The 27,500-nt window shown below is 50.1% G+C and overlaps 3 protein-coding genes across 5 annotated transcripts in view; 1 reads left to right on the top strand and 2 right to left on the bottom strand.

The window, feature by feature from the left end:
* The window catches only part of crtc1b (CREB regulated transcription coactivator 1b), a 26,569-nt gene extending 14,369 nt beyond the window's left edge, over positions 1–12,200 (bottom strand). For 2 of the 3 annotated variants that reach the window (XM_056414376.1, XM_056414377.1), the window contains exons 1-2: positions 7,537–7,787; positions 6,760–6,885 (exon numbers count right to left, since the gene is read on the bottom strand). In XM_056414376.1, the coding sequence (XP_056270351.1) occupies positions 6,760–6,885; positions 7,537–7,785 (375 nt within the window). In that variant the 5' untranslated portion in view covers positions 7,786–7,787. Of the gene's footprint in view, positions 1–6,759; positions 6,886–7,536; positions 7,788–11,934 lie in introns of those variants that run through there. The other variant, XM_056414378.1, reaches the window with a different exon arrangement.
* Positions 12,201–12,441: 241 nt separating this feature from the next.
* klhl26 (kelch-like family member 26) lies at positions 12,442–16,611 on the bottom strand. The gene is given in 3 exon segments (XM_056414375.1): positions 12,442–13,492; positions 13,494–14,618; positions 16,138–16,611. Coding segments are annotated over 3 exon segments (1,860 nt in total). The 5' UTR covers positions 16,440–16,611; the 3' UTR covers positions 12,442–13,059.
* Positions 16,612–22,170: 5,559 nt separating this feature from the next.
* il12rb1 (interleukin 12 receptor subunit beta 1) overlaps positions 22,171–27,500 on the top strand; it is a 15,100-nt gene continuing 9,770 nt past the window's right edge. The window contains exons 1-3 of the mRNA XM_056415005.1: positions 22,171–22,202; positions 22,301–22,434; positions 26,358–26,480. Coding sequence (XP_056270980.1) covers positions 22,171–22,202; positions 22,301–22,434; positions 26,358–26,480 — 289 coding nt within the window. The remainder of the gene's footprint in view (positions 22,203–22,300; positions 22,435–26,357; positions 26,481–27,500) is intronic.

The following is a 27,500-nucleotide window of genomic DNA, read 5'->3' as shown; positions in this document are numbered from 1 at the left end:
TACTCAACAACAGAAGGATCTCCTGACGATGACTTCGTGAACGACTCAACAGCAGAAGGATCTCCTGACGATGACCTCATGAACTATTCAACAACAGCAGAAGGATCTCCTGACGATGACCTCGTGAACTACTCAACAACAGAAGGATCTCCTGACGATGACCTCGTGAACTACTCAACAACAGAAGGATCTCCTGACGATGACCTCATGAACTACTCAACAACAGAAGGATCTCCTGACGATGACCTCGTGAACGACTCAACAGCAGAAGGATCTCCTGACGATGACCTCATGAACTACTCAACAACAGAAGGATCTCCTGACGATGACCTCGTGAACTACTCAACAACAGAAGGATCTCCTGACGATGACCTCATGAACTACTCAACAGCAGAAGGATCTCCTGACGATGACCTCATGAACTACTCAACAACAGAAGGATTTCCTGACGATGACCTCATGAACTACTCAACAACAGAAGGATCTCCTGACGATGACCTCGTGAACTACTCAACAACAGAAGGATCTCCTGACGATGACCTCATGAACTACTCAACAACAGAAGGATCTCCTGACGATGACCTCATGAACTACTCAACAACAGCAGAAGGATCTCCTGACGATGACCTCATGAACTACTCAACAACAGAAGGATCTCCTGACGATGACCTCATGAACTACTCAACAACAGAAGGATCTCCTGACGATGACCTCATGAACTACTCAACAACAGAAGGATCTCCTGACGATGACCTCATGAACTACTCAACAACAGAAGGATCTCCTGACGATGACCTCATGAACTACTCAACAACAGCAGAAGGATCTCCTGACGATGACCTCATGAACTACTCAACAACAGAAGGATCTCCTGACGATGACCTCATGAACTACTCAACAACAGCAGAAGGATCTCCTGACGATGACCTCATGAACTACTCAACAACAGAAGGATCTCCTGACGATGACCTCATGAACTACTCAACAACAGCAGAAGGATCTCCTGACGATGACCTCATGAACTACTCAACAGCAGAAGGATCTCCTGACGATGACCTCATGAACTACTCAACAACAGAAGGATCTCCTGACGATGACCTCATGAACTACTCAACAACAGCAGAAGGATCTCCTGACGATGACCTCGTGAACTACTCAACAACAGAAGGATCTCCTGACGATGACCTCATGAACTACTCAACAACAGCAGAAGGATCTCCTGACGATGACCTCATGAACTACTCAACAACAGAAGGATCTCCTGATGATGACCTCATGAACTACTCAACAACAGAAGGATCTCCTGACGATGACCTCATGAACTACTCAACAACAGCAGAAGGATCTCCTGACGATGACCTCATGAACTACTCAACAACAGAAGGATCTCCTGACGATGACCTCATGAACTACTCAACAACAGAAGGATCTCCTGACGATGACCTCGTGAACTACTCAACAACAGAAGGATCTCCTGACGATGACCTCATGAACTACTCAACAACAGAAGGATCTCCTGACGATGACCTCGTGAACTACTCAACAACAGAAGGATCTCCTGACGATGACCTCATGAACTACTCAACAACAGAAGGATCTCCTGACGATGACCTCGTGAACGACTCAACAACAGAAGGATCTCCTGACGATGACCTCATGAACTACTCAACAACAGAAGGATCTCCTGACGATGACCTCATGAACTACTCAACAGCAGAAGGATCTCCTGACGATGACCTTGTGAACGACTCAACAGCAGAAGGATCTCCTGACGATGACCTCGTGAACGACTCAACAGCAGAAGGATCTCCTGACGATGACCTCATGAACTACTCAACAACAGAAGGATCTCCTGACGATGACCTCGTGAACGACTCAACAGCAGAAGGATCTCCTGACGATGACCTCATGAACTACTCAACAACAACAGAAGGATCTCCTGACGATGACCTCGTGAACTACTCAACAACAGAAGGATCTCCTGACGATGACCTCGTGAACTACTCAACAACAGAAGGATCTCCTGATGATGACCTCATGAACTACTCAACAACAGAAGGATCTCCTGACGATGACCTCGTGAACTACTCAACAGCAGAAGGATCTCCTGACGATGACCTCGTGAACTACTCAACAACAGAAGGATCTCCTGACGATGACCTCATGAACTACTCAACAACAGAAGGATCTCCTGACGATGACCTCATGAACTACTCAACAACAGAAGTATCTCCTGACGATGACCTCCTGAACTACTCAACAACAGAAGGATCTCCTGATGATGACCTCATGAACTACTCAACAGAAGGATCTCCTGACGATGACCTCATGAACTACTCAACAACAGAAGGATCTCCTGATGATGACCTTGTGAACGACTCAACAACAGAAGGATCTCCTGACGATTACCTCATGAACTACTCAACAACAGAAGGATCTCCTGACGATGACCTCGTGAACTACTCAACAACAGAAGGATCTCCTGACGATGACCTCATGAACTACTCAACAACAGAAGGATCTCCTGACGATGACCTCGTGAACTACTCAACAACAGAAGGATCTCCTGATGATGACCTCGTGAACGACTCAACAACAGAAGGATCTCCTGACGATGACCTCGTGAACTACTCAACAACAGAAGGATCTCCTGACGATTACCTCGTGAACTACTCAACAGCAGAAGGATCTCCTGACGATGACCTCATGAACTACTCAACAACAACAGAAGGATCTCCTGACGATGACCTCATGAACTACTCAACAACAGAAGGATCTCCTGACGATGACCTCATGAACTACTCAACAACAGAAGGATCTCCTGACGATGACCTCGTGAACTACTCAACAACAGAAGGATCTCCTGACGATGACCTCATGAACTACTCAACAACAGAAGGATCTCCTGACGATGACCTCGTGAACTACTCAACAACAGAAGGATCTCCTGACGATGACCTCGTGAACTACTCAACAACAGAAGGATCTCCTGACGATTACCTCGTGAACGACTCAACAGCAGAAGGATCTCCTGACGATGACCTCGTGAACTACTCAACAACAGAAGGATCTCCTGACGATGACCTCGTGAACTACTCAACAACAGAAGGATTTCCTGACGATGACCTCGTGAACTACTCAACAACAGAAGGATCTCCTGACGATGACCTCGTGAACTACTCAACAACAGAAGGATCTCCTGACGATGACCTCGTGAACTACTCAACAGCAGAAGGATCTCCTGACGATGACCTCATGAACTACTCAACAACAACAGAAGGATCTCCTGACGATGACCTCATGAACTACTCAACAACAGCAGGATCTCCTGACGATGACCTCATGAACTACTCAACAACAGAAGGATCTCCTGACAATGACCTCATGAACTACTCAACAACAGAAGGATCTCCTGACGATGACCTCGTGAACTACTCAACAACAGAAGGATCTCCTGACGATGACCTCGTGAACTACTCAACAACAGAAGGATTTCCTGACGATGACCTCGTGAACTACTCAACAACAGAAGGATCTCCTGACAATGACCTCATGAACTACTCAACAACAGAAGGATCTCCTGACGATGACCTCGTGAACTACTCAACAACAGAAGGATCTCCTGACGATGACCTCGTGAACTACTCAACAACAGAAGGATCTCCTGACGATGACCTCGTGAACTACTCAACAACAGAAGGATCTCCTGACGATGACCTCATGAACTACTCAACAACAGAAGGATCTCCTGATGATGACCTCGTGAACGACTCAACAATAGAAGGATCTCCTGACGATGACCTCATGAACTACTCAACAGCAGAAGGATCTCCTGACGATGACCTCATGAACTACTCAACAGCAGAAGGATCTCCTGACGATGACCTCATGAACTACTCAACAACAACAGAAGGATCTCCTGACGATGACCTCATGAACTACTCAACAACAACAGAAGGATCTCCTGACGATGACCTCATGAACTACTCAACAGCAGAAGGATCTCCTGACGATGACCTTGTGAACGACTCAACAACAGAAGGATCTCCTGACGATGACCTCATGAACTACTCAACAACAGAAGGATCTCCTGACGATGACCTCGTGAACGACTCAACAGCAGAAGGATCTCCTGACGATGACCTCATGAACTACTCAACAACAACAGAAGGATCTCCTGACGATGACCTCGTGAACTACTCAACAGCAGAAGGATCTCCTGACGATGACCTCATGAACTACTCAACAACAGAAGGATCTCCTGACGATGACCTCGTGAACTACTCAACAACAGAAGGATCTCCTGATGATGACCTCATGAACTACTCAACAACAGAAGGATCTCCTGACGATGACCTCGTGAACTACTCAACAGCAGAAGGATCTCCTGACGATGACCTCGTGAACTACTCAACAACAGAAGGATCTCCTGACGATGACCTCATGAACTACTCAACAACAACAGAAGGATCTCCTGACGATGACCTCATGAACTACTCAACAACAGAAGTATCTCCTGACGATGACCTCATGAACTACTCAACAACAGAAGGATTTCCTGACGATGACCTCGTGAACTACTCAACAACAGAAGGATCTCCTGACGATGACCTCATGAACTACTCAACAACAGAAGGATCTCCTGATGATGACCTCATGAACTACTCAACAACAGAAGGATCTCCTGACGATGACCTCATGAACTACTCAACAACAGAAGGATCTCCTGATGATGACCTTGTGAACGACTCAACAACAGAAGGATCTCCTGACGATGACCTCATGAACTACTCAACAACAGAAGGATCTCCTGACGATGACCTCATGAACTACTCAACAACAGAAGGATCTCCTGACGATGACCTCGTGAACTACTCAACAACAGAAGGATCTCCTGATGATGACCTCATGAACGACTCAACAACAGAAGGATCTCCTGACGATGACCTCATGAACTACTCAACAACAGAAGGATCTCCTGATGATGACCTCGTGAACGACTCAACAACAGAAGGATCTCCTGACGATGACCTCGTGAACTACTCAACAACAGAAGGATCTCCTGACGATTACCTCGTGAACTACTCAACAACAGAAGGATCTCCTGACGATGACCTCATGAACTACTCAACAACAACAGAAGGATCTCCTGACGATGACCTCATGAACTACTCAACAACAGAAGGATCTCCTGACGATGACCTCATGAACTACTCAACAACAGAAGGATTTCCTGACGATGACCTCGTGAACTACTCAACAACAGAAGGATCTCCTGACGATGACCTCGTGAACTACTCAACAGCAGAAGGATCTCCTGACGATGACCTCGTGAACTACTCAACAACAGAAGGATCTCCTGACGATGACCTCATGAACTACTCAACAACAACAGAAGGATCTCCTGACGATGACCTCATGAACTACTCAACAACAGAAGTATCTCCTGACGATGACCTCATGAACTACTCAACAACAGAAGGATCTCCTGACGATGACCTCATGAACTACTCAACAACAGAAGGATTTCCTGACGATGACCTCGTGAACTACTCAACAACAGAAGGATCTCCTGACGATGACCTCATGAACTACTCAACAACAACAGAAGGATCTCCTGACGATGACCTTGTGAACTACTCAACAGCAGAAGGATCTCCTGACGAAGACCTCGTGAACTACTCAACAACAGAAGGATCTCCTGATGATGACCTCATGAACTACTCAACAACAGAAGGATCTCCTGACGATGACCTCGTGAACTACTCAACAGCAGAAGGATCTCCTGACGATGACCTCGTGAACAACTCAACAACAGAAGGATCTCCTGACGATGACCTCATGAACTACTCAACAACAGAAGGATCTCCTGACGATGACCTCATGAACTACTCAACAACAGAAGGATCTCCTGACGATGACCTCGTGAACTACTCAACAACAGAAGGATCTCCTGACGATGACCTCATGAACTACTCAACAACACAAGGATTTCCTGACGATGACCTCGTGAACTACTCAACAACAGAAGGATCTCCTGACGATGACCTCATGAACTACTCAACAACAGAAGGATCTCCTGACGATGACCTCATGAACTACTTAACAGCAGAAGGATCTCCTGACGATGACCTCGTGAACTACTCAACAACAGAAGGATCTCCTGACGATGACCTCATGAACTACTCAACAACAGAAGGATCTCCTGACGATGACCTCATGAACTACTCAACAACAGAAGGATCTCCTGACGATGACCTCGTGAACTACTCAACAACAGAAGGATCTCCTGACGATGACCTCATGAACTACTCAACAACAGAAGGATCTCCTGACGATGACCTCATGAACTACTCAACAACAGAAGGATCTCCTGACGATGACCTCGTGAACTACTCAACAGCAGAAGGATCTCCTGACGATGACCTCGTGAACTACTCAACAACAACAGAAGGATCTCCTGACGATGACCTCATGAACTACTCAACAACAGAAGGATCTCCTGACGATGACCTCGTGAACTATTCAACAACAGAAGGATCATCTGACGATGACCTCGTGAACTACTCAACAACAACAGAAGGATCTCCTGACGATGACCTTGTGAACGACTCAACAACAGAAGGATCTCCTGACGATGACCTCATGAACGACTCAACAACAGAAGGATCTCCTGACGATGACCTCGTGAACGACTCAACAACAGAAGGATCTGCTGACGATGACCTCATGAACTATTCAACAACAGCAGAAGGATATCTGGCGCCCGTGCTTGTCGCCGGCCGGTGGCCGGCGGTGAGGCGAGGCGACGCGGTTCCGGTCGCGGTAGACTCGCTCCACCAGCCCGTGGTGCCTCGTGGTCCGACTGGTGTCCAGCACGGAGTTCTGGAGCGAGCACAGCGAGTGAGGAGAGCGGCGCGGCGTAACCGTGACAACACGACGACGGCTCCACCGTCTCGCCACGAGTCCCCGGCCCGATGCTCGAGTTGGCAAATGTATTTAAAGATGGAAGCCGTGACAAGCAATGACATGCTTTGACCTTTAGGAACCAGATGACCTCGCAGGGTTCAACGGGACACCTGTTCACACACGACTGGTTTCACTGGTCCTGGACTCTGATAGACCTGGTCTCAAGGCGAGACCTGGACTCTGATAGACCTGGTCTCAAGGCGAGGCCTGGACTCTGATAGACCTGGTCTCAAGGCGAGACCTGGACTCTGATAGACCTGGTCTCAAGGCGAGGCCTGGACTCTGATAGACCTGGTCTCAAGGCGAGGCCTGGACTCTGATAGACCTGGTCTCAAGGCGAGGCCTGGACTCTGATAGACCTGGTCTCAAGGCGAGGCCTGGACTCTGATAGACCTGGTCTCAAGGCGAGGCCTGGACTCTGATAGACTTGGTCTCAAGGCGAGGCCTGCACACGTCTGTTTGGAGCCAATCACCGACACCACAAATGACTTTTGTATATTTAATATTACCCCAACCGCTGAGCAAGGCACACCGATGGAGAACATGGATTCGGGGCTGAGGGCTCACCTGAAACGGCCCGTCAATGGTGCCATTTCCAACCCGATTGACATCGGGCAGTGAGCCTCCATAGTTCTGTCCTCGGTTCTGCCCTAGCTGCAAATACTGGGTCTTCTGTAACTGCAGAGTGCAAAGTAAAGGTGCATGAGAGCGTGAGCGGCAGGTAGAGGGGATCGACACGAGCATCGACACGCGCATCGACACGCGCAGCGACACGAGCATCGACACGCGCATCGACACGAGCATCGACACGAGCATCGACACGAGCATCGACACGGACACGAGCATCGACACGAGCATCGACACGAGCATCGACACGAGCATCGACACGAGCATCGACACGAGCAGCGACACGCGCATCGACACGAGCAGCGACACGAGCATCGACACGAGCATCGACACGAGCAGCGACACGAGCATCGACACGAGCATCCGCGGCGCGACACGCAGCATCGACACGCGCATCGACACGAGCATCGACACGAGCATCGACACGAGCATCGACACGAGCATCGACACGAGCATCGACACGAGCATCGACACGAGCATCGACACGAGCATCGACACGAGCATCGACACGAGCATCGCCACGAGCATCGACACGCGCATCGACACGAGCATCGACACGAGCATCGACACGAGCAGCCACACGCCGCAGCGACACGAGCATCGACACGCGCCGACACGCAGCATCGACACGGGCATCGGCGAGCGCACGACACGAGCATCGACGGCATCGACACGCATCGGCCACGGCGCAGCGACACGGCGCGACACGAGCATCGACACGAGCAGCGACACGAGCATCGACACGGCGCGGCGACACGAGCAGCATCGACACGACGCACGAGCAGCGACACGAGCATCGACACGAGCATCGACACGAGCATCGACACGGCGCGACGAGCATCGACACGAGCAGCGACACGAGCGACCGCGAGCAGCGACACGAGCAGCGACACGCCGCGCTCGACGCGCGACGAGCATCGACACGCCAGCATCGACACGAGCATCGACACGAGCATCGACACGGCATCGCAGCATCGACACGAGCAGCCGACACGCGCGCAGCGACACGCGCATCGACACGAGCATCGACACGAGCATCGACACGAGCATCGACACGAGCATCGACACGAGCAGCGACACGCGCATCGACACGGCACGGCAGCCACATCGACACGAGCATCGCACGACACGATCGAGCATCGACACGCAGCAGCGACACGCAGCGCCGACACGAGCATCGACACGGCATCGCATCGACACGAGCATCGACACGAGCATCGCGCGCCGCAGCGTCGACGCAGCATCGGCGACACGAGCATCGACACGAGCAGCGACACGAGCATCGACACGAGCATCGACACGCGCATCGACACGAGCATCGACACGAGCAGCGACACGAGCATCGACACGCGCATCGACACGCGCATCGACACGAGCATCGACACGAGCAGCGACACGAGCATCGACACGAGCATCGACACGCGCAGCGACACGCGCAGCGACACGAGCATCGACACGAGCATCGACGGCGCAGCGACACGCGCGCGGCGAGCACGACGAGCATCGACACGCAGCAGCGACACGGCGGCCCAGCAGCGACACGAGCAGCGACACGGCAGCCGCATCGACATCGACGCGCGACGGCGCAGACGCGAGCAGCGACACGATCGACACGGCAGCGACGCAGCAGCAGCGACACGCGCATCGACACGAGCAGCGACACGAGCATCGACACGAGCAGCGACACGCGCAGCGACACGAGCATCGACACGAGCATCGACACGAGCATCGACACGAGCAGCATCGGCAGCGGCCGACACGCGCGCATCGACACGGCGCATCGACACGAGCATCGACACGAGCAGCGACGGCGTCGACACGAGCGTCGACACGCGCGCATCGACACGAGCGTCGACACGAGCATCGACACGAGCGTCGACACGCGCGTCGACACGCGCATCGACACGAGCGTCGACGCGCAGCGCGCCGACGACACGAGCAGCGACACGAGCATCGACACGAGCAGCGACACGCGCAGCGACACGAGCATCGACACGAGCATCGACACGAGCATCGACACGAGCAGCGACACGAGCAGCGACACGAGCATCGACACGCGCATCGACACGAGCATCGACACGCGCAGCATCGCGCAGCTTACACGAGCATCGACACGAGCATCGGCACGAGCATCGACACGAGTAGCGACACGGCATCGACACGCAGCGACGCCGCAGCGACACGAGCATCGACAGCGCATCGACGCGCGCCGACCGACACACGAGCAGCGACACGGCATCGGCGCATCGACACGAGCATCGACACGGCATCGGCGACGCAGCGCGACACGAGCAGCGCCACGAGCATCGACACGAGCAGCGGCGCAGCGCAGCGACACGGCGCGACACGAGCATCGACACGCGCGACGCGACGCCACGAGCATCGACACGAGCATCGCACGCGAGCATCGACACGAGCAGCGACACGCATCGGCACGCGACATCGACGAGCAGCCGACACGAGCATCGACACGCAGCATCGACACGACGACACGCGCGCATTACACGCAGCGCCGACACGAGCATCGACAGCGCGCCGACACGACACGAGCATCGACACGAGCGCACGAGCATCGACACGAGCGAGCATCGCGGTACGCGAGCAGCGCCGACACGACACGACACGGCGCGCCGACACGGCAGCGACACGCGGCGCACGCGCAGCATCGACAGCGTCGACACGAGCATCGACACGAGCAGCGACCGGCACGACACGCAGCGCGAGCGCGTCGACACGGCGCGAACGCCGCGACGCAGCGACACGCAGCGCGACCACAGCGTACACGCAGCATCGACACGCTACACGCTGGACGCGACACGCAGCATCGACGCATCGGCGACTGCGCGCTGTTCACGTCACGCTTCGCGCTGCTGGCGTCCACGCGCTGCTGACATGCATGCGCTGTTCACGTCACGCTAACGCTGCTGACGTTACGCCGCTGTTCACGTGCGCTTCGCGCTGCTGGCGTTACGCTAACGCTGTTCACGCCACGCGCTAACGCTGACATTACGCTTCGCGCTGTTCACGCACACGCGCTGCTGACATTACGCTAACGCTGTTCACGTCACGCTAACGCGCTAACGCTGCTGCGCTGTTCACGTCACGCTAACGCTGCTGACGTCACGCTAACGCTGCTGACATTACGCTAACGCTGTTCACGTCACGCTAACGCTGCTGACGTTACGCTAACGCTGTTCACGTCACGCTAACGCTGCTGACGTTACGCTAACGCTGTTCACGTCACCGCGCTGCTCACGCCACGCTAACGCTGTTCACGCCACGCCAACTGCTGACGTTACGCTAACGCTGTTCACGTCACGCTAACGCTGCTGACGTTACGCTAACGCTGTTCACGTCACGCTAACGCTGCTCACGTCACGCTAACGCTGCTGACGTCACGCTAACGCTGCTCACGTCACGCTAGCGCTGCTGACGTCACGCTAACGCTGACGCCACGCCACGCCGTTCACGCGCAACGCTGTTCACGTCACGCTAACGCTGCTGACGTCACGCTAACGCTGTTCACGTCACGCTAACGCTGCTGACGTCACGCTAACGCTGCTGACGTCACGCTAACGCTGCTCACGTTACGCTAACGCTGCTGACGTAACACTGTTGACATAATGCTGTTGACGTAGCGCTAACGCTGTTGACGTAACGCTAACGCTGTTGACGTAACGCTGTTGACGTAACGCTGTTGACGTAGCGCTAACGCTGTTGACGTAACGTTGTTGACGTAACGCTAACGCTGTTGACGTAACGCTAACGCTGTTGACGTAACGCTGTTGACGTAACGCTAACGCTGTTGACGTAGCGCTGTTGACGTAGCGCTAACGCTGTTGACGTAACGCTAACGCTGTTACGTAATATGAACTAAATTAACCACATTAAATGTCGAGATGAAGTTGGTTACAGTTGTTTATTTCCCACCAGTCTGACGTTTGAGTTTGGGGACATTCATATTAGCTCGTTGAGGTAACGGCAGTGAGGACGGGTACCGGGGAGGGACACGTCCCGGACCGGCTGGTTAACATCTGACGTGTTGCTCCTGTCGCGTTCTCCCGGTATGACGTCATAACTTAAATAACGCTGGCTGTCAGGTGACGCGCTCGCGACGTGACAGCCGTGACCGGTCAGACCCGCACAGGTGCACCTGGTGCAGCGAGCGCTGCGCGTGCACGCTGCTCACGCGCGGCGCGTCACGTCTGGAGAAACGCACGCGCGCCTCAGCCAGAGGAGAGACATGATGAGGCCGCGCGCACTGACGCGAACTTCATGGCTACATCCCGACGTCCGGACCGAGCTCCGCCCCCCCCCCCCTGCGCGCGCAGCTCTTACCCGCGCGGCCCTGCTGATATTCAGGTCCTTCATCACTTCCTCGAAGGCCGCCGTCTCCTCCGCCTGCTTCTGGGTGTGCAGCGCGATCTTCTCGCTGAATTTTCGCGGATTGTTCGAGGACGCCATCTTTCCCCTCTTCTTCTCAAAGGAATGTCACGTTACGCGGCGCGCGCCGGCCTGACGGTGACGTCATCACGCACGCTCAGCTGGCGTGTCGTCATCGGATGACGGGACCCTCAGGGTGGAGGAGGCAGGGTGGGCTTAAGGCTTCTTCTTCTTGGAAGAGGGTGAGCTGCATTATGAAGCTCAAGCTACTGACGTCATCATGATGTATGACGTCAGTAGCTTGAGCTTCATCCATCACTGACATTCACACCAGACAATCAAATATTTACTTTACAGAAAACGTCTGACTGCTAAGATGTTTTAAAGTTGTTATCCTCTCACTGTACTGTACGTTCAGAGGATGAACCTGGTCCAGAGGAAGAGGAAACAGGAAGTCAGAGGACAGATTCAACCCAAACTTTATTGTTTCTGTTCAACAGAAGATAAAGACACGTGTGAATGATATGAGTTTGATGCTTATGTTTCTTTTCACTGTACATTCAATATATTAAATATGTATATTATATATTCTGTTAGGAGCAAACCAGACGTTAAGAATTAAACTTCCGTCTCTAAATGTCCTTCAAGAGAATACAACTTGTTGGATTGGGTCAAACTGTCGTTCTCCTGGAGTCTGTTGAGCTGACGAAGACTTCTTTAAGAATAACGACACCAAGGTCTTCAGAGGCAGCAGGAGAAGCCGGTTTCACGTTGGTCACAGGTGAGCATCACAGGAGAAACCAGAGGGACATTTTGAAAAAACTTGAAACTAAATATCACAATTAAAGATTAATAAAACATCAACATTCCCAACTGTACAATCAAAATGTCAAAAACATCATGAAGTCTGTTAAAGCTGAGCAGACTCACTTTGTTCAGCCCTGAAACAGAAACACACGAAATATGAAGAAATATAAAGAAATAAGAGACGAATTGCACACGTCACCTGGAGAGAATATCACCAATTAATAAATTATAGAATTAAAACCCACACACACACACACACACACACACACACGGTTAGTGTTGTGTGGCGCTCTGTGGAATAATAATTGTGGTACAGGCGATGCCAGCAAAGGATTCTGGGAAGTGCAGGTCCCGCTCCCACTGGTCCGTGTCCGTGTTGTACACCTGCACGACGCTGGTGACGTTGTTCAGGTGCCAGTTGTATCCGCCCACGATGTAGATCTTGCGGTCCAGGGAGCAGCAGCCGGCCTCGGACTGGCCGGCCCTCATGGGGCTGACGGCGGTCCACTGGTCCGCCTCCGGCACGTAGAACTCGGCCGCCAGCACGTTGAAGCAGCGGTCCACGTGGTCCGTGCGGCCGCCCAGCGCGTAGAGCCGGTCCCGGGCGCCGGTCATGGCGTGCAGCACTCGGGGCTCGTTCATCGGGGCTCTGAAGTCCCACCGGTCGGCGTCGGGGTCGTAGCAGTGAAGCGTTTTCTTGTCCTCCGACGTACAGCCGCTCCCCGCAGGGGGCCCCGGCGTGGCCCCAGATCCGGCGCTTCAGGGGTTCCACGTGGGCCCACTGGTTCTCCTTGGGGCAGTAGCGCTCCACCGACGCCAGGCTGCCGGCGCGGTTGCGCCCCCCGGTGGCGTACAGCCGTCCCCGCAGCACGTTGAGCTGGAACTGGATGCGCGCCTCCCGCAGCGGCCGGATGCGCAGCCAGCGGCTCCGCTGCGGGTCGTAGCGGAAGCAGGCGTCCACCGCGCCCTCGCCGCTGCGGTGCTGCAGCTGCTGCCCGCCCACCACGTACACAAAGTTGTCGAGCACGGCGACGCAGGCGTGGCTGCAGCCCGCCTCCATGGCCGCCAGCTCCTTGAAGTGGCGCGCCACGGCGTCCGGCAGCTGGTACACCTTGCCGCTCACCGTGCGGTCGGCGTCCGTGTACGGCGTCCCGCCGAAGGCGACGAGCGAGCGGATGTCGGAGCGCACGGCCGTCCGCTCGCTCTGCATGGCGTGCTGCCGGAAGGGGAGGGCCTGGTAGCTGAAGGCCTCCAGGAGGAAGCGGCGGCACCGCTCGTCCTCCAGCATCACGTCCACCGTCTGCACGCTGTCCACCAGCTCCGAGGAGCGCATGAGCGGGAAGCGCACGTGGCGGAGGACGGCGCTGGCGCCGGCCCGGCGGGACTCGTCGTGCCGGAGCCAGCGGACGGCGGCGTGGAAGAGGGCGACCTCGCTGCAGTCCCGCAGCTCGTTGCTCCGCAGGAAGAAGACGAGGCGCTCCGCGGGGATGCGCAGGAAGTCGTCCTCCTCGGCGATCTGGAGGAAGTGGCGGAAGGCGAAGGCGTCCGCCGACTCCTCGAGCGACGGCAGGCTGAAGGCGGCGGCCATCTGGCCGATGAGCAGGCAGGACTCCACGCTCATGGCCGACTCGAGGAACTCCTCGCAGAGCTCCACCACGGGGAGCATCTGCAGGAACACGGCGGCGCCGAGGACGTCCTGCACGCAGTCCAGGTCCAGCGTGACCTCGGCACTGTAGGCAAAGTCGATGATGTGCTTGAGGCCGCGGGCCGAAAGGCCCTTCAGCTCCACGGTGGCCTGCTGAGACTCCCTCATGCCGCCGGTGAACATGGCCCTGCAACACAACCACCACGGGGCTTTACTCCATGATGGACTTTGTGTATTTTATTTTATTCAGTCAATCAAATCAAATACAAGACAATATTATTCTATATAACATTCAAAACAGAAAGACTGAAAAGGTATAGGTAGAAGCAAAAAATGCTGAGTGTTAACGCGACACTAGAGACAGAATGAATGCTGCTGGAGAGACGACCAACAACAGACGGACTGGAAGCTCATTCTGCGCATGCGTTAAATGCGTTAAAAAAAACCAACTAATTAATCCTGTAATTTAATCATAACGCGTTAACGCGTTATTTTTCACAGCACTAAAATATATATACATACACATACATATATATAAATATATACATATACACATACATATATATAAATATATACATACATACACATATATACAGGACTGTCTCAGAAAATTAGAATATTGTGATGAAGTTCTTTATTTTCTGTAATGCAATTAAAAAAACAAAAATGTCATGCATTCTGGATTCATTACAAATCAACTGAAATATTGCAAGCCTTTTATTCTGATTTATTGCTGATTATGGCTTACAGCTTAAGAAAACTCAAATATCCTATCTCTAAATATTAGAATATCATGAAAAGTATACTAGTAGGGTATTAAACAAATCACTTGAATTGTCTAATTAACTCGAAACACCTGCAAGGGTTTCCTGAGCCTTGACAAACACTCAGCTGTTATAAATCTTTTTTTTTACTTGGTCTGAGGAAATATTAAAATTTTATGCGATAGGATTTTAGAGTTTTCTAAGCTGTGCATAATCAGCAATATTAAAAGAATAAAAGGCTTGCAATATTTCAGTTGATTTGTAATGAATCCAGAATGCATGACATTTTTGTTTTTTTAATTGCATTACAGAAAAATAAAGAACTTTATCACAATATTCTAATTTTCTGAAACAGTCCTGTATATAAATATATACATACATACACATACATATAAATATATACATACATACACATATATATAAATATATACATAGACACATATATATATATAAATATATACATACACACATACTTCCACATACATCTTCCATATAAACACGTTTCAATCACATTTATAACTCAAGAATTGTTTTATAAATAATTCCCTTGAAAACCAAAAAGGAGTTCACCATCCTTACATCCATTTCAACGTTATTCCATAATTGGACCCCGACAATAGAAACACATCTTCTTCATACTCATGCATGACGAGTTTGACTGCAGCTCACAGAACTTATCGATGCTCTCGGGTTCTTGTTTAGTCGAAGTGTCCCTGTACATTTGGCTCCATTCATATTTCCATTTGTTCTCATTAATGTTGAATAATCTCGTTTTAAAATGTCTCACGTCCCATTTCTGGAATGCATGTTTATAAAATCTCCGGCATCACAGGAACTCTGTGGAGTGGCGTCTCAGTTCCCCCCTCCAGCCCCTCGCTGAGGGCCGTTGATGGAGTTACCCGGAGCGCTTCCCGTAGCGCCCCCAGAGGCCCCCAGACTGACCTGAAGTAGTCGCTGCAGGCGGCCAGCACCGCCCGGTGGACCCCGAAGCGCTCCTGGTTGACGGCCAGCTCCACGTCCAGCAGCTGGCCCCGGGCCCGCAGGGCGGAGAGGCCGTGCAGGAGGGCGGCGCTGTGGCCGGAGGCGGAGAAGGCGCCGCTAGCCCCCCTGGAGGGAGGCAGCTCGTTACTCTGACTGCTGTCCGGAGGCGACGCCGAATCAACTCGTGAATTCACGTCAACACAAACATTAAAACAAAGGAAACTAACTTCTAGTTTCACATTTATGTTCACAAGTTGCAACATTGTTTCAACTATTAAGGTCTGCAGCTGCACTGTTGAAGAAGAGCTCCATTCATGATACTAATAAATACATTCATGATACTTATAACATTAATAATACTTATAAATACATTGATGATCCTAATAAATACATTAATAATACTTCTAAGTATATTATTAATACTTATAAATACATTAATGATACTTATAAATACATTAATGATACTTATAACATTAATACTTATAAATACATTAATAATACTTATAAATACATTAATGATACTTATAACATTAACTACAGTAATGATAATTATAACATTAATAATACTTATAAATACATTAATGATACTTATAACATTAACTACATTAATGATAATTATAACATTAGCTACTTTAATGATACTTATAGCTACACGAGTGATACTTATAACATTAACTACTTTAATGATAAGTATAACATGAATGATAAGTATAACATTAACTAGTGGCCTTATAGCATGTACATGAAGTATTGAACATATTAACGGAGACATTAATCAATAGAACAGCTATAATCACAACTAAACACCTCCCAGTGCCTCGTCCTCATCTCAGGCGAGAGCTCCGCGGAGGCCCGACCAGTCCTCGGTGTTTCCCGGAGTCCCGCCCCGGGTCCTGGGTCGTTCCTCGGGCTAACACAAGGCTGCGGACCCGGAGCCGTGGAGCACCGAGGCACCGAGGACCCGACCCCCCCGAGCCGCCCCACTCACCTGCTCGGTGGCTGCTGGGAAGCGAACTCTCCGCCATCGGACTCCGCCATCTTCTAGCGAGGAGCGACACGCGAGGAGCATCTTCAAGAAGTTACCAGGAGGTCTCGGGCTGGTCCTCCATCTTCGTCTTCATCTTCATCTTCATGTGCATGGGGGTCAGCGGTAGGACGGCAGCCGGTCAGCAGCCGGTCAGCAGCCCGCAGCAGAGCTTCCTCTCGCCGCGAAGACGCAGATGACCTCCCGGCTGCTATGGCGCCTCCTTCCTCTGCACCGACACACACTGGCCACTGGGTGGCGCCACCGCGTCACTGCACTGCTGGACTGACACGGGAGAGGTTCAACGACCCGAACCCCAGAATCAGAACCAGGTGTTTACAGGTGGGCCAGAACAAGATGCTCAACCAGTGGGGGAACAGACATTCAGACCATTTAAGTAGTATTTAAGTCTAAATATAATTACAAATATAAGTATAAATATAAGTAAATATAAGTATAAATATAAGTCTAAATATAAGTACTCTCAGTTCACCTTACATTCAAGCTTTATCAAAGTAATAGTACAAAGTATTATCAACAAAGTGCACTTCAGGTGTCAAAAGTAACACTCAGATCTCCTCTCAGAGCTCCTCTCAGAGCTCCTCTCAGCTCCTCGGCTCTAGAGGAAAGTGATCTGCTGTGAAACTAACTGTCTAAATGGGAAACGGGGACAGAAAGAGGATGTAAGACGAGGACGAGTCGCGAGAACATCCTCGTCCCAGAGACCGCAAGTTCAATAGATTAAAAACATTCACCTGTTTACACTCCTCCTCCATCGTGTTACAGTGAAACAACAAACACATGCGGCAGCGTGAAGGTCAAAGGCCAAATGTCCTCACTGAGGCTTTGGGTCCATGTACATACTGTCATGTATTCCTCTCTTAACCCATGAGGTGGAGACACCTGCTCATGTCAACTCAACACACCATCCTGTGCTCTGTCAACCCCCTGAGGTCAGAGGAGTTCATTCAGAACCAAAGTGCTTAAAGCACCAGAAGGATGATAAACACGAGACACACATGTTGAATTCATAGTTACTTCTGCTTCAGAAACAGGATTCTACGTACTGGAGGTCTTTGTCTTCAACAAGGAGCCAGGAAATGAACTTCAAGAGAAGAAAGGAATCAACCAAATTACTTCAAAGGGTCACATGGCTGGTGACACACACACACACACACACTTCATAGGACCTGGCAGACGGGGAAGCGCTCTGACATTCTGAGGCGAGCCGGTTACCTGAAGAGACGAGCAGACGTCCTCATGGAGGCTCTGAGCTGCTGGACGTGTCCTCACCAACACGGCGTCGTGTTGATGTTCCTCATGACGCTCGGCTCGGGTAAATAAACTACCTCTAACTTCTTTAAGTTATACTTTATATTACTACACCGTTCAACAGTCGAGAGTTTAAGAATCATCAGGGAGGTTAAAGTCAGTTCTCATTTAAGGGAGACCCTACTTTTGGTCTTATTAATTATGTATATATATACATATATATCATATATATATATTATAATTATAATTATTAATTCTGTATATATATATATTTATATGTATTCATATATATATAGTATTTTGATTTATATTATATATATTTATATATATATTTTTATATAGTGGTCCTGAGGCAGTTTTTGGAAGAATGTTATCAGTTAAAATGTTAAGGTTACAAATATTGAGTCATTCTTGTTATCATCAGATTTTAGTTTTCCACAACAGAACCAAACAGTTACAACTAAATATGCTTTATTGACATATGTGTAACAAACAAAGACAAAACCAGAGCGACAAAGACAATATTGTCAAAGTTATAAAGTTAAAGTAATAAGGAGATAACATGGCAGCCTCTCATATTTCTGCTTATGGTAAAAATGTTTTTATTGAAGTGTAAATGTAAAAGAAGTGTAAATGTGAATAAGTCTCAAAGGGGCGTGTCTTCAGGGTCGGCGTGTGAAGCTCCTTCCAGCCCCGAGTGCTTCAGGAGAAAGACTGAGGAGGAGTCCGAATACTTCTGTGAATGGAGCCTGAACACCACCCAGAGCAGCGTGGAGTCTTCTATCCACTTCAAGTGAGCTCTGTGTTTCCATGGTTACATCGCTACCAGGGATGTGTAGGGATGCATATGTTGAGAGGAGAGGAGAGAGGAGCTCAGTGTCTCCTAAGCGTCCTTAAGGAGAGAGGAGAGAGGAGCTCAGTGTCTCCTAAACGTCCATAAGGAGAGAGGAGAGGAGCTCAGTGTATCCTAAGCGTCCATAAGGAGAGAGGAGAGGAGAGAGGAGCTCAGTGTCTCCTCAGCGTCCATAAGGAGAGAGGAGAGGAGAGAGGAGCTCAGTGTATCCTAAGCGTCCATAAGGAGAGAGGAGAGAGGAGCTCAGTGTATCCTAAGCGTCCCATAAGGAGAGAGGAGAGGAGCTCAGTGTATCCTAAGCGTCCATAAGAGAGAGGAGAGGAGAGGAGCTCAGTGTATCCTAAACGTCCATAAGGAGAGAGGAGAGGAGAGGAGCTCAGTGTATCCTAAGCATCCATAAGGAGAGAGGAGAGGAGCTCAGTGTATCCTAAACGTCCATAAGGAGAGAGGAGAGGAGAGAGGAGCTCAGTGTATCCTAAACGTCCATAAGGAGAGGAGAGAGGAGCTCAGTGTATCCTAAACGTCCATAAGGAGAGAGGAGAGGAGAGAGGAGCTCAGTGTATCCTAAGCGTCCATAAGAAGAGAGGAGAGGAGAGAGGAGCTCAGTGTATCCTAAGCATCCATAAGGAGAGAGGAGAGAGGAGCTCAGTGTATCCTAAGCGTCCATAAGGAGAGAGGAGAGGAGAGAGGAGCTCAGTGCATCCTAAGCGTCCATAAGGAGAGAGGAGAGGAGAGGAGCTCAGTGTATCCTAAGCGTCCATAAGGAGAGAGGAGAGGAGAGAGGAGCTCAGTGTATCCTAAGCATCCATAAGGAGAGAGGAGCTCAGTGTATCCTAAGCGTCCATAAGGAGAGAGGAGAGGAGAGAGGAGCTCAGTGTATCCTAAGCGTCCATAAGGAGAGAGGAGAAGAGAGAGAGCTCAGTGTATCCTAAGCGTCCATAAGGAGAGGAGAGAGGAGCTCAGTGTATCCTAAGCGTCTATAAGGAGAGAGGAGAGGAGAGAGGAGCTCAGTGCATCCTAAGGCCCATAAGGAGAGAGGAGGAGAGGAGCTCAGTGTATCCTAAGCGTCCATAAGGGAGAGAGGAGGAGAGGAGCTCAGTGTATCCTAAGCGTCCATAAGGAGAGAGGAGAGGAGCTCAGTGTATCCTAAGCATCCATAAGGAGAGAGGAGAAGAGAGAGGAGCTCAGTGTATCCTAAGCGTCCATAAGGAGAGAGGAGAGAGGAGCTCAGTGTATCCTAAACGTCCATAAGGAGAGAGGAGAGGAGAGAGCTCAGTGTATCCTAAGGCGTCCATAAGGAGAGAGGAGAGAGGAGTCGTATCCTAAGCGTCCATAAGGAGAGAGGAGGAGAGAGGAGCTCAGTGCATCCTAAGCGTCCATAAGGGAGAGAGGAGAGAGAGGAGCTCAGTGTCTCCTAAACGTCCATAAGGAGAGAGGAGAGGAGAGAGGAGCTCAGTGCATCCTAAGCGTCCATAAGGAGAGAGGAGAGGAGAGAGGAGCTCAGTGTATCCTAAGCGTCCATAAGGAGAGAGGAGAGAGGAGCTCAGTGTATCCTAAGCGTCCATAAGGAGAGAGGAGAGAGAGGAGCTCAGTGTATCCTAAACGTCCATAAGGAGAGAGGAGAGGAGGGAGGAGCGCAGGGTATCCTAAGCGTCCATAAGGAGAGAGGAGAGGAGAGGAGCTCAGTGTATCCTAAGCGTCCATAAGGAGAGAGGAGAGGAGAGAGGAGCTCAGTGTATCCTAAGCGTCCATAAGGAGAGAGGAGAGGAGAGAGGAGCTCAGTGTATCCTAAACGTCCATAAGGAGAGAGGAGAGGAGAGAGGAGCTCAGTGTATCCTAAACGTCCCCCACACTCAAAGAAATGACTCATTGGATGAACTCAATTAAATTGTTGGCAGGTTTTCCATCCAATAATTATCTGCAACTCCAACTCAAATTTAGCTCATCAGTGCAATAAAATGTAATTAAGTTAGTCCAACTCATTTGTATCAAATACATCTAAAATAAAATAACGATATTCATAAAATTAAATTAATTTGTGTTTGTCCAACTCAAAATATAAACTAACTAACGAACAAAATATGCAAACTCCACACAGAAGGAACGCCCCGACTGGGAATTGAACCCACGACCTCTGGCTGTGATGCGACAGTGCTAGCCACTACACCACCATGCAGATCTGAAAGTGTCTTCACCTCATGTAAACAAGTGATTTTCAGCTGGCGCATGCGCAAAGGCTAGTCCTCAATGAAACACATTTATTTTGAGTTGATACGCACACCATCTAACCTAAATAAATCTAATAAATGAAAGTATTCATACATTTTGTGTTACACCCATTAAATATAAATATCTATTTTTGTAATTGATTGTTTTAAATGTATCAAACAATATTTAAATGTGTCACCTCGAAGAAGGGCTTGAATCGCTTTTGTGAGTGTAACCTAAATAAATCTAATAAATGAAAGTATTCCTACATTTTGTGTTACACCCATTCAATATAAATATCTTCGTTTTGTAATTGATGTATTTAAATTTATCAAACAATATTTAAATGTGTCATCTCTAAGAAGGGCTTGAATCGTTTTTTTGAGTGCAGCAGCCTCTCAGCCAATAGCCCTAACGAGAGGAAATATATATACATGTATACATATATACATATATATGTATATATGTATATATATACTGTATACATATATACATATATATATATGTATACAGTATATATATATTTTAATTTAAGAGAAACAATTGGTCAGCATTGGAAGTGAAGGGTTAATAATGTGCTGAACAGGTCCTCTTTGGTTCTGATGTTCACAGTAAAACAAACGTCAGCAGCTCTAGGATGACGTGTGAGGAGAAGAGGGCGGGGCCCAGGTACGTCTCCTCTGCTCATGAAGGTCCCTTTGGACTCGTTGAAGGGAACACCTGTAAAGGGGTAACGATGGGGACCTGCTCCGCTCTGGTGTCAGCAGCTTGGAGACGACCTGCATTCTCAAAAAGGAGGACATCAAGGTCCTCCAGGGAGCCGCTCTGGTGTGGGTGGAGGCCCGGCTGGGGAGCACCACCTGCCGCTCGGCCAAGAGGACCGTGGTGCTCAGACACACAGGTACACACACACAGGTACACACACACACAGGTACACACACACACACACACACACAGGTACACACACACAGGTACACACACACAGGTACACACACACAGGTACACACACACACAGGTACACACACACACACAGGTACACACACACAGGTACACACACACAGGTACACACACAGGTACACACACAGGTACACACAGGTACACACACACAGGTACACACACACACACACAGGTACACACACAGGTACACACACACACACACACACACACACACACACAGGTACACAGGTACACACACACACAGGTACACACACAGGTACACACAGACACACAGGTACACACAGGTACACACACACACAGGTACACACACACACACACAGGTACACACACACAGGTACACACACACACAGGTACACACACAGGTACACACACAGGTACACACACAGGTACACACAGGTACACACACAGGTACACACACACACACACACACACAGGTACACACACAGGTACACACACAGGTACACACACACACAGGTACACACACAGGTACACACACAGGTACACACACAGGTACACACAGGTACACACACACACACACACACACACACACCCACAGGTACACACCCACAGGTATACACACATGTACACACTCACAGGTACACACCCACATGTACACACCCACAGGTATACACACACACACACACACACACACACACACAGGTACACACAGGTACACACACACACACACACACAGGTACACACACAGGTACACACACAGGTACACACCCACAGGTACACACACACATGTACACACCCACAGGTACACACCCACAGGTACACACCCACAGGTACACACCCACAGGTATACACACATGTACACACTCACAGGTACACACCCACAGGTACACACCCACACATGTACACACTCACAGGTACACACACACACATGTACACACCCACAGGTATACACACACAGGTACACGCACACGCAGGTACACGCACACACACAGGTACACACACACAGGTACACGCACACGCAGGTATGCACACGCAGGTACACGCACACACACAGATACACACACAGGTACACACACACACAGGTACACGCACACACAGGTACACACACGCAGGTACACACACACACACAGATACACACAGGTACACACCCACAGGTACACACCCACAGGTACACACCCACAGGTATACACACACATGTACACACCCACAGGTACACACCCACAGGTACACACACACACACAGGTAAACCCACACACACACACACAGTTACACGCACACACACAGGTAAACCCCCACACACACAGGTAAACCCACACACACACAGGTACACACACACACAGGTAAACCCACACACACACAGGTAAACCCACACACACACACAGGTACACACACACACACACACACACAGGTAAACCCACACACACACACAGGTAAACCCACACACACACAGGTACACACACACAGGTACACACACAGGTAAACCCACACACACACAGGTAAACCCACACACACACACAGGTATACACACACACACACACACACAGGTAAACCCACACACACACAGGTAAACCCACACACACACAGGTACACACACACAGGTACACACACACACACACAGGTAAACCCACACACACACAGGTAAACCCACACACACAGGTAAACCCACACACACAGGTACACACACACACACACACAGGTAAACCCACACACACACAGGTAAACCCACACACACACAGGTACACACACACACACACACAGGTAAACCCACACACACACACACACAGGTAAACCCCCACACACACAGGTAAACCCACACACACACACAGGTAAACCCACACACACACAGGTACACACACACACACACAGGTACACGCACACACACAGGTAAACCCCCACACACACAGGTAAACCCACACACAGGTACACACACACACACACAGGTACACACACACACACACACAGGTACACGCACACACACAGGTACACACACACACACACAGGTAAACCCACACACACACAGGTACACACACACACACACAGGTAAACCCCCACACACACAGGTAAACCCACACACACACACACACAGGTACACACACACACACACACACACAGGTAAACCCCCACACACACAGGTAAACCCACACACACACATAGGTAAACCCCGACACACACAGGTACATGCACACACATAGGTACACACACACACACACAGGTAAACCCACACACACACAGGTACACACACACACACAGGTAAACCCACACACACACACACAGGTACACACACAGGTAAACCCACACACACACAGGTACACACACACACACAGTTACACGCACACACACAGGTAAACCCCCACACACACAGGTAAACCCCCACACACACAGGTACACACACACACACAGGTACACACACACACACAGGTAAACCCACACACACACACAGGTAAACCCCCACACACACAGGTAAACCCACACACACACACAGGTAAACCCCCACACACACAGGTAAACCCCCACACACACACACACACAGGTAAACCCCACACACACAGGTACACACACACACACAGGTAAACCCCCACACACAGGTAATCCCACACACACACACACACAGGTCCCCACACACAGGTGCACACACACAGTACACACACACACAGGTGAACCCCCACACACAGGCCCACACACACACACACACACACACACACACACACACACAACCCCCACACACTGGTTACACACACACACACACACCCACAGGTACACCCCCACACACACAGGTACGCACACACACAGGTGGCCACACACACAGGTAACCCCACACACACAGGTAAACCACACACACACACACACACACAGGTAAACCCCCACACACACACCACACACACACAGGTGCACACACACACACACACACACACAGGTAACCCCACACACACACACACACACACACACACACACAGGTAAGCCCCACACACACACACACACACACACAGGCACACACACACACAGTCACACACACACACACACAGGTAAACCCCCACACACACAGGTAAACCCACACACACACAGGTAAACCCCCACACACACAGGTACACACACACACACAGGTAAACCCCCACACAGGTAAACCCCCACACACACAGGTACACACACACACACAGGTAAACCCCCACACACACAGGTACACACACACACACAGGTAAACCCACACACACAGGTAAACCCCCACACACACAGGTACACACACAGGTGCAGTAACCCAGGTGGTGTCTCTCAGTGAAGTACGAGGCTCCGGGTGACGTCTCCTTCTCCTGGTTTAAAAACAACCTGAACCTGAAATGGACCGCAGCAGAGAAGCTTCCGGCCAGCGCCGAGGTCTGCTTCAGACGGGACGGGATCCGATCAGAACCATGGAGACAGGTGAGGCTGCTGTTACCATAGAGACAGGTGAGGCTGCTGTTACCATGGAGACAGTTGAGGCTGCTGTTGTGTGAGTTGTTGTTCGACTCTAACATGTTTACTTGTTGTCCTAGTTGCACTTTCAGAATACAACAAACACCAGCAGGACCTCGTTAATGTGTGAGTCAACCCCACTTCATATTGTTCTACAGTCACGGATCAGAACCTGCTGGTTCTACTGGTTCTAGTGGTTCTACTGGTTCTGCTGGTTCTACTGGTTCTACTGGTGCTGCTGGTGCTGCTGGTTCTACTGGTTCTAGTGGTTCTCGTGGTTCTGCTGGTTCTACTGGTTCTAGTGGTGCTGCTGGTTCTGCTGGTTCTGATGGTTCTGCTGGTTCTGCTGGTTCCAGTCTCCTCAGTATTTCTGTGACTGAAGCTTTTGGACTTGTTGTTCTTGAGACGCAGAAAACAACAAACAAGGTCAGTAAATGTAAACACGTTGTTTGTGTTCTCCAGGCCACGTTGTGGTTCCGAACCTGCTGCAGGACTCAGTGTACCAGGTCCAGGTCCGGCATCGGTCCGCTGGGGCCAAGAACCCCCTGTGGAGCCCCTGGTCGGAGGTGCTGACGGTTCCTGCAGGTGAAGCTCAGGTTTCATGTTATTGATGAGCTCCAAATCCAGAAGTTAAGAACTCAACTTCATAAACTGAGACGCATGAATATGATCAATAAGAACACCTGACCTCACCTGAGGACACGTGATTATTGATTACACTCCAACACACTTATTATGATCTGATCAATACAACACTTTATTATGATCTGATCAATACAACACTTTATTATGATCTGATCAATACAACACTTTATTATGATCTGATCAATACAACACTTTATTATGATCTGATCAATAATCTGAGTTTTACTGCAGAGCTTCAACACAAACCTGAAGTCACCATGACGACCAGACTTCTGAACGGCACTCGAGAGGTGACGCTCACCTGGAAGGTAACGGGGCGCTTCACGGTTACTATGGTTACTATGGTTACCATGGTTACTATGGTAACTATGGTTACCATGGTAACTATGGTTACTATGGTTATTAAGGTTAGTTTAAGTCAGGTCATGTTAGGTTAAGTCAGGTTAAGTCAGGTTAGGTTAGGTCAGGTTAAGTCAGGTTAGGTTAAGTCAGGTCAGGTTAAGTCAGGTCAGGTTAAGTTAAGTCAGGTCAGGTTAAGTCAGGTTAAGTTAAGTCGGGTTAAGTCAGGTCAGGTTAAATCAGGTCAGGTTTAGTCAGGTTAAGTCAGGTCAGGTTAAATCAGGTTAAGTCAGGTCAGGTTAAATCAGGTCAGGTTAAGTCAGGTCAGGTCAAGTCAGGTCAAGTCAGGTTAAGTCAGGTCAAGTCAGGTTAAGTCAGGTCAGGTCAGGTCAAGTCAGGTCAAGTCAGGTCAGGTCAAGTCAGGTCAGGTCAAGTCAGGTCAGGTCAAGTCAGGTCAAGTCAGGTCAGGTCAGGTCAGGTCAAGTCAGGTCAAGTCAGGTTAAGTCAGGTCAGGTTAAGTCAGGTCAGGTCAAGTCAGGTCTGGTCAAGTCAGGTCAGGTCAGGTCAGGTCAGGTCAGGTCAGGTCAGGTCAGCCAAGTCAGCCAAGGTCAACGTCAGGGC

Source organism: Pseudoliparis swirei, chromosome 5 (assembly GCF_029220125.1).
Source record: "Pseudoliparis swirei isolate HS2019 ecotype Mariana Trench chromosome 5, NWPU_hadal_v1, whole genome shotgun sequence".
NCBI lineage: Eukaryota > Metazoa > Chordata > Actinopteri > Perciformes > Liparidae > Pseudoliparis > Pseudoliparis swirei.
This window is presented reverse-complemented; position numbering and strand designations above follow the sequence as displayed.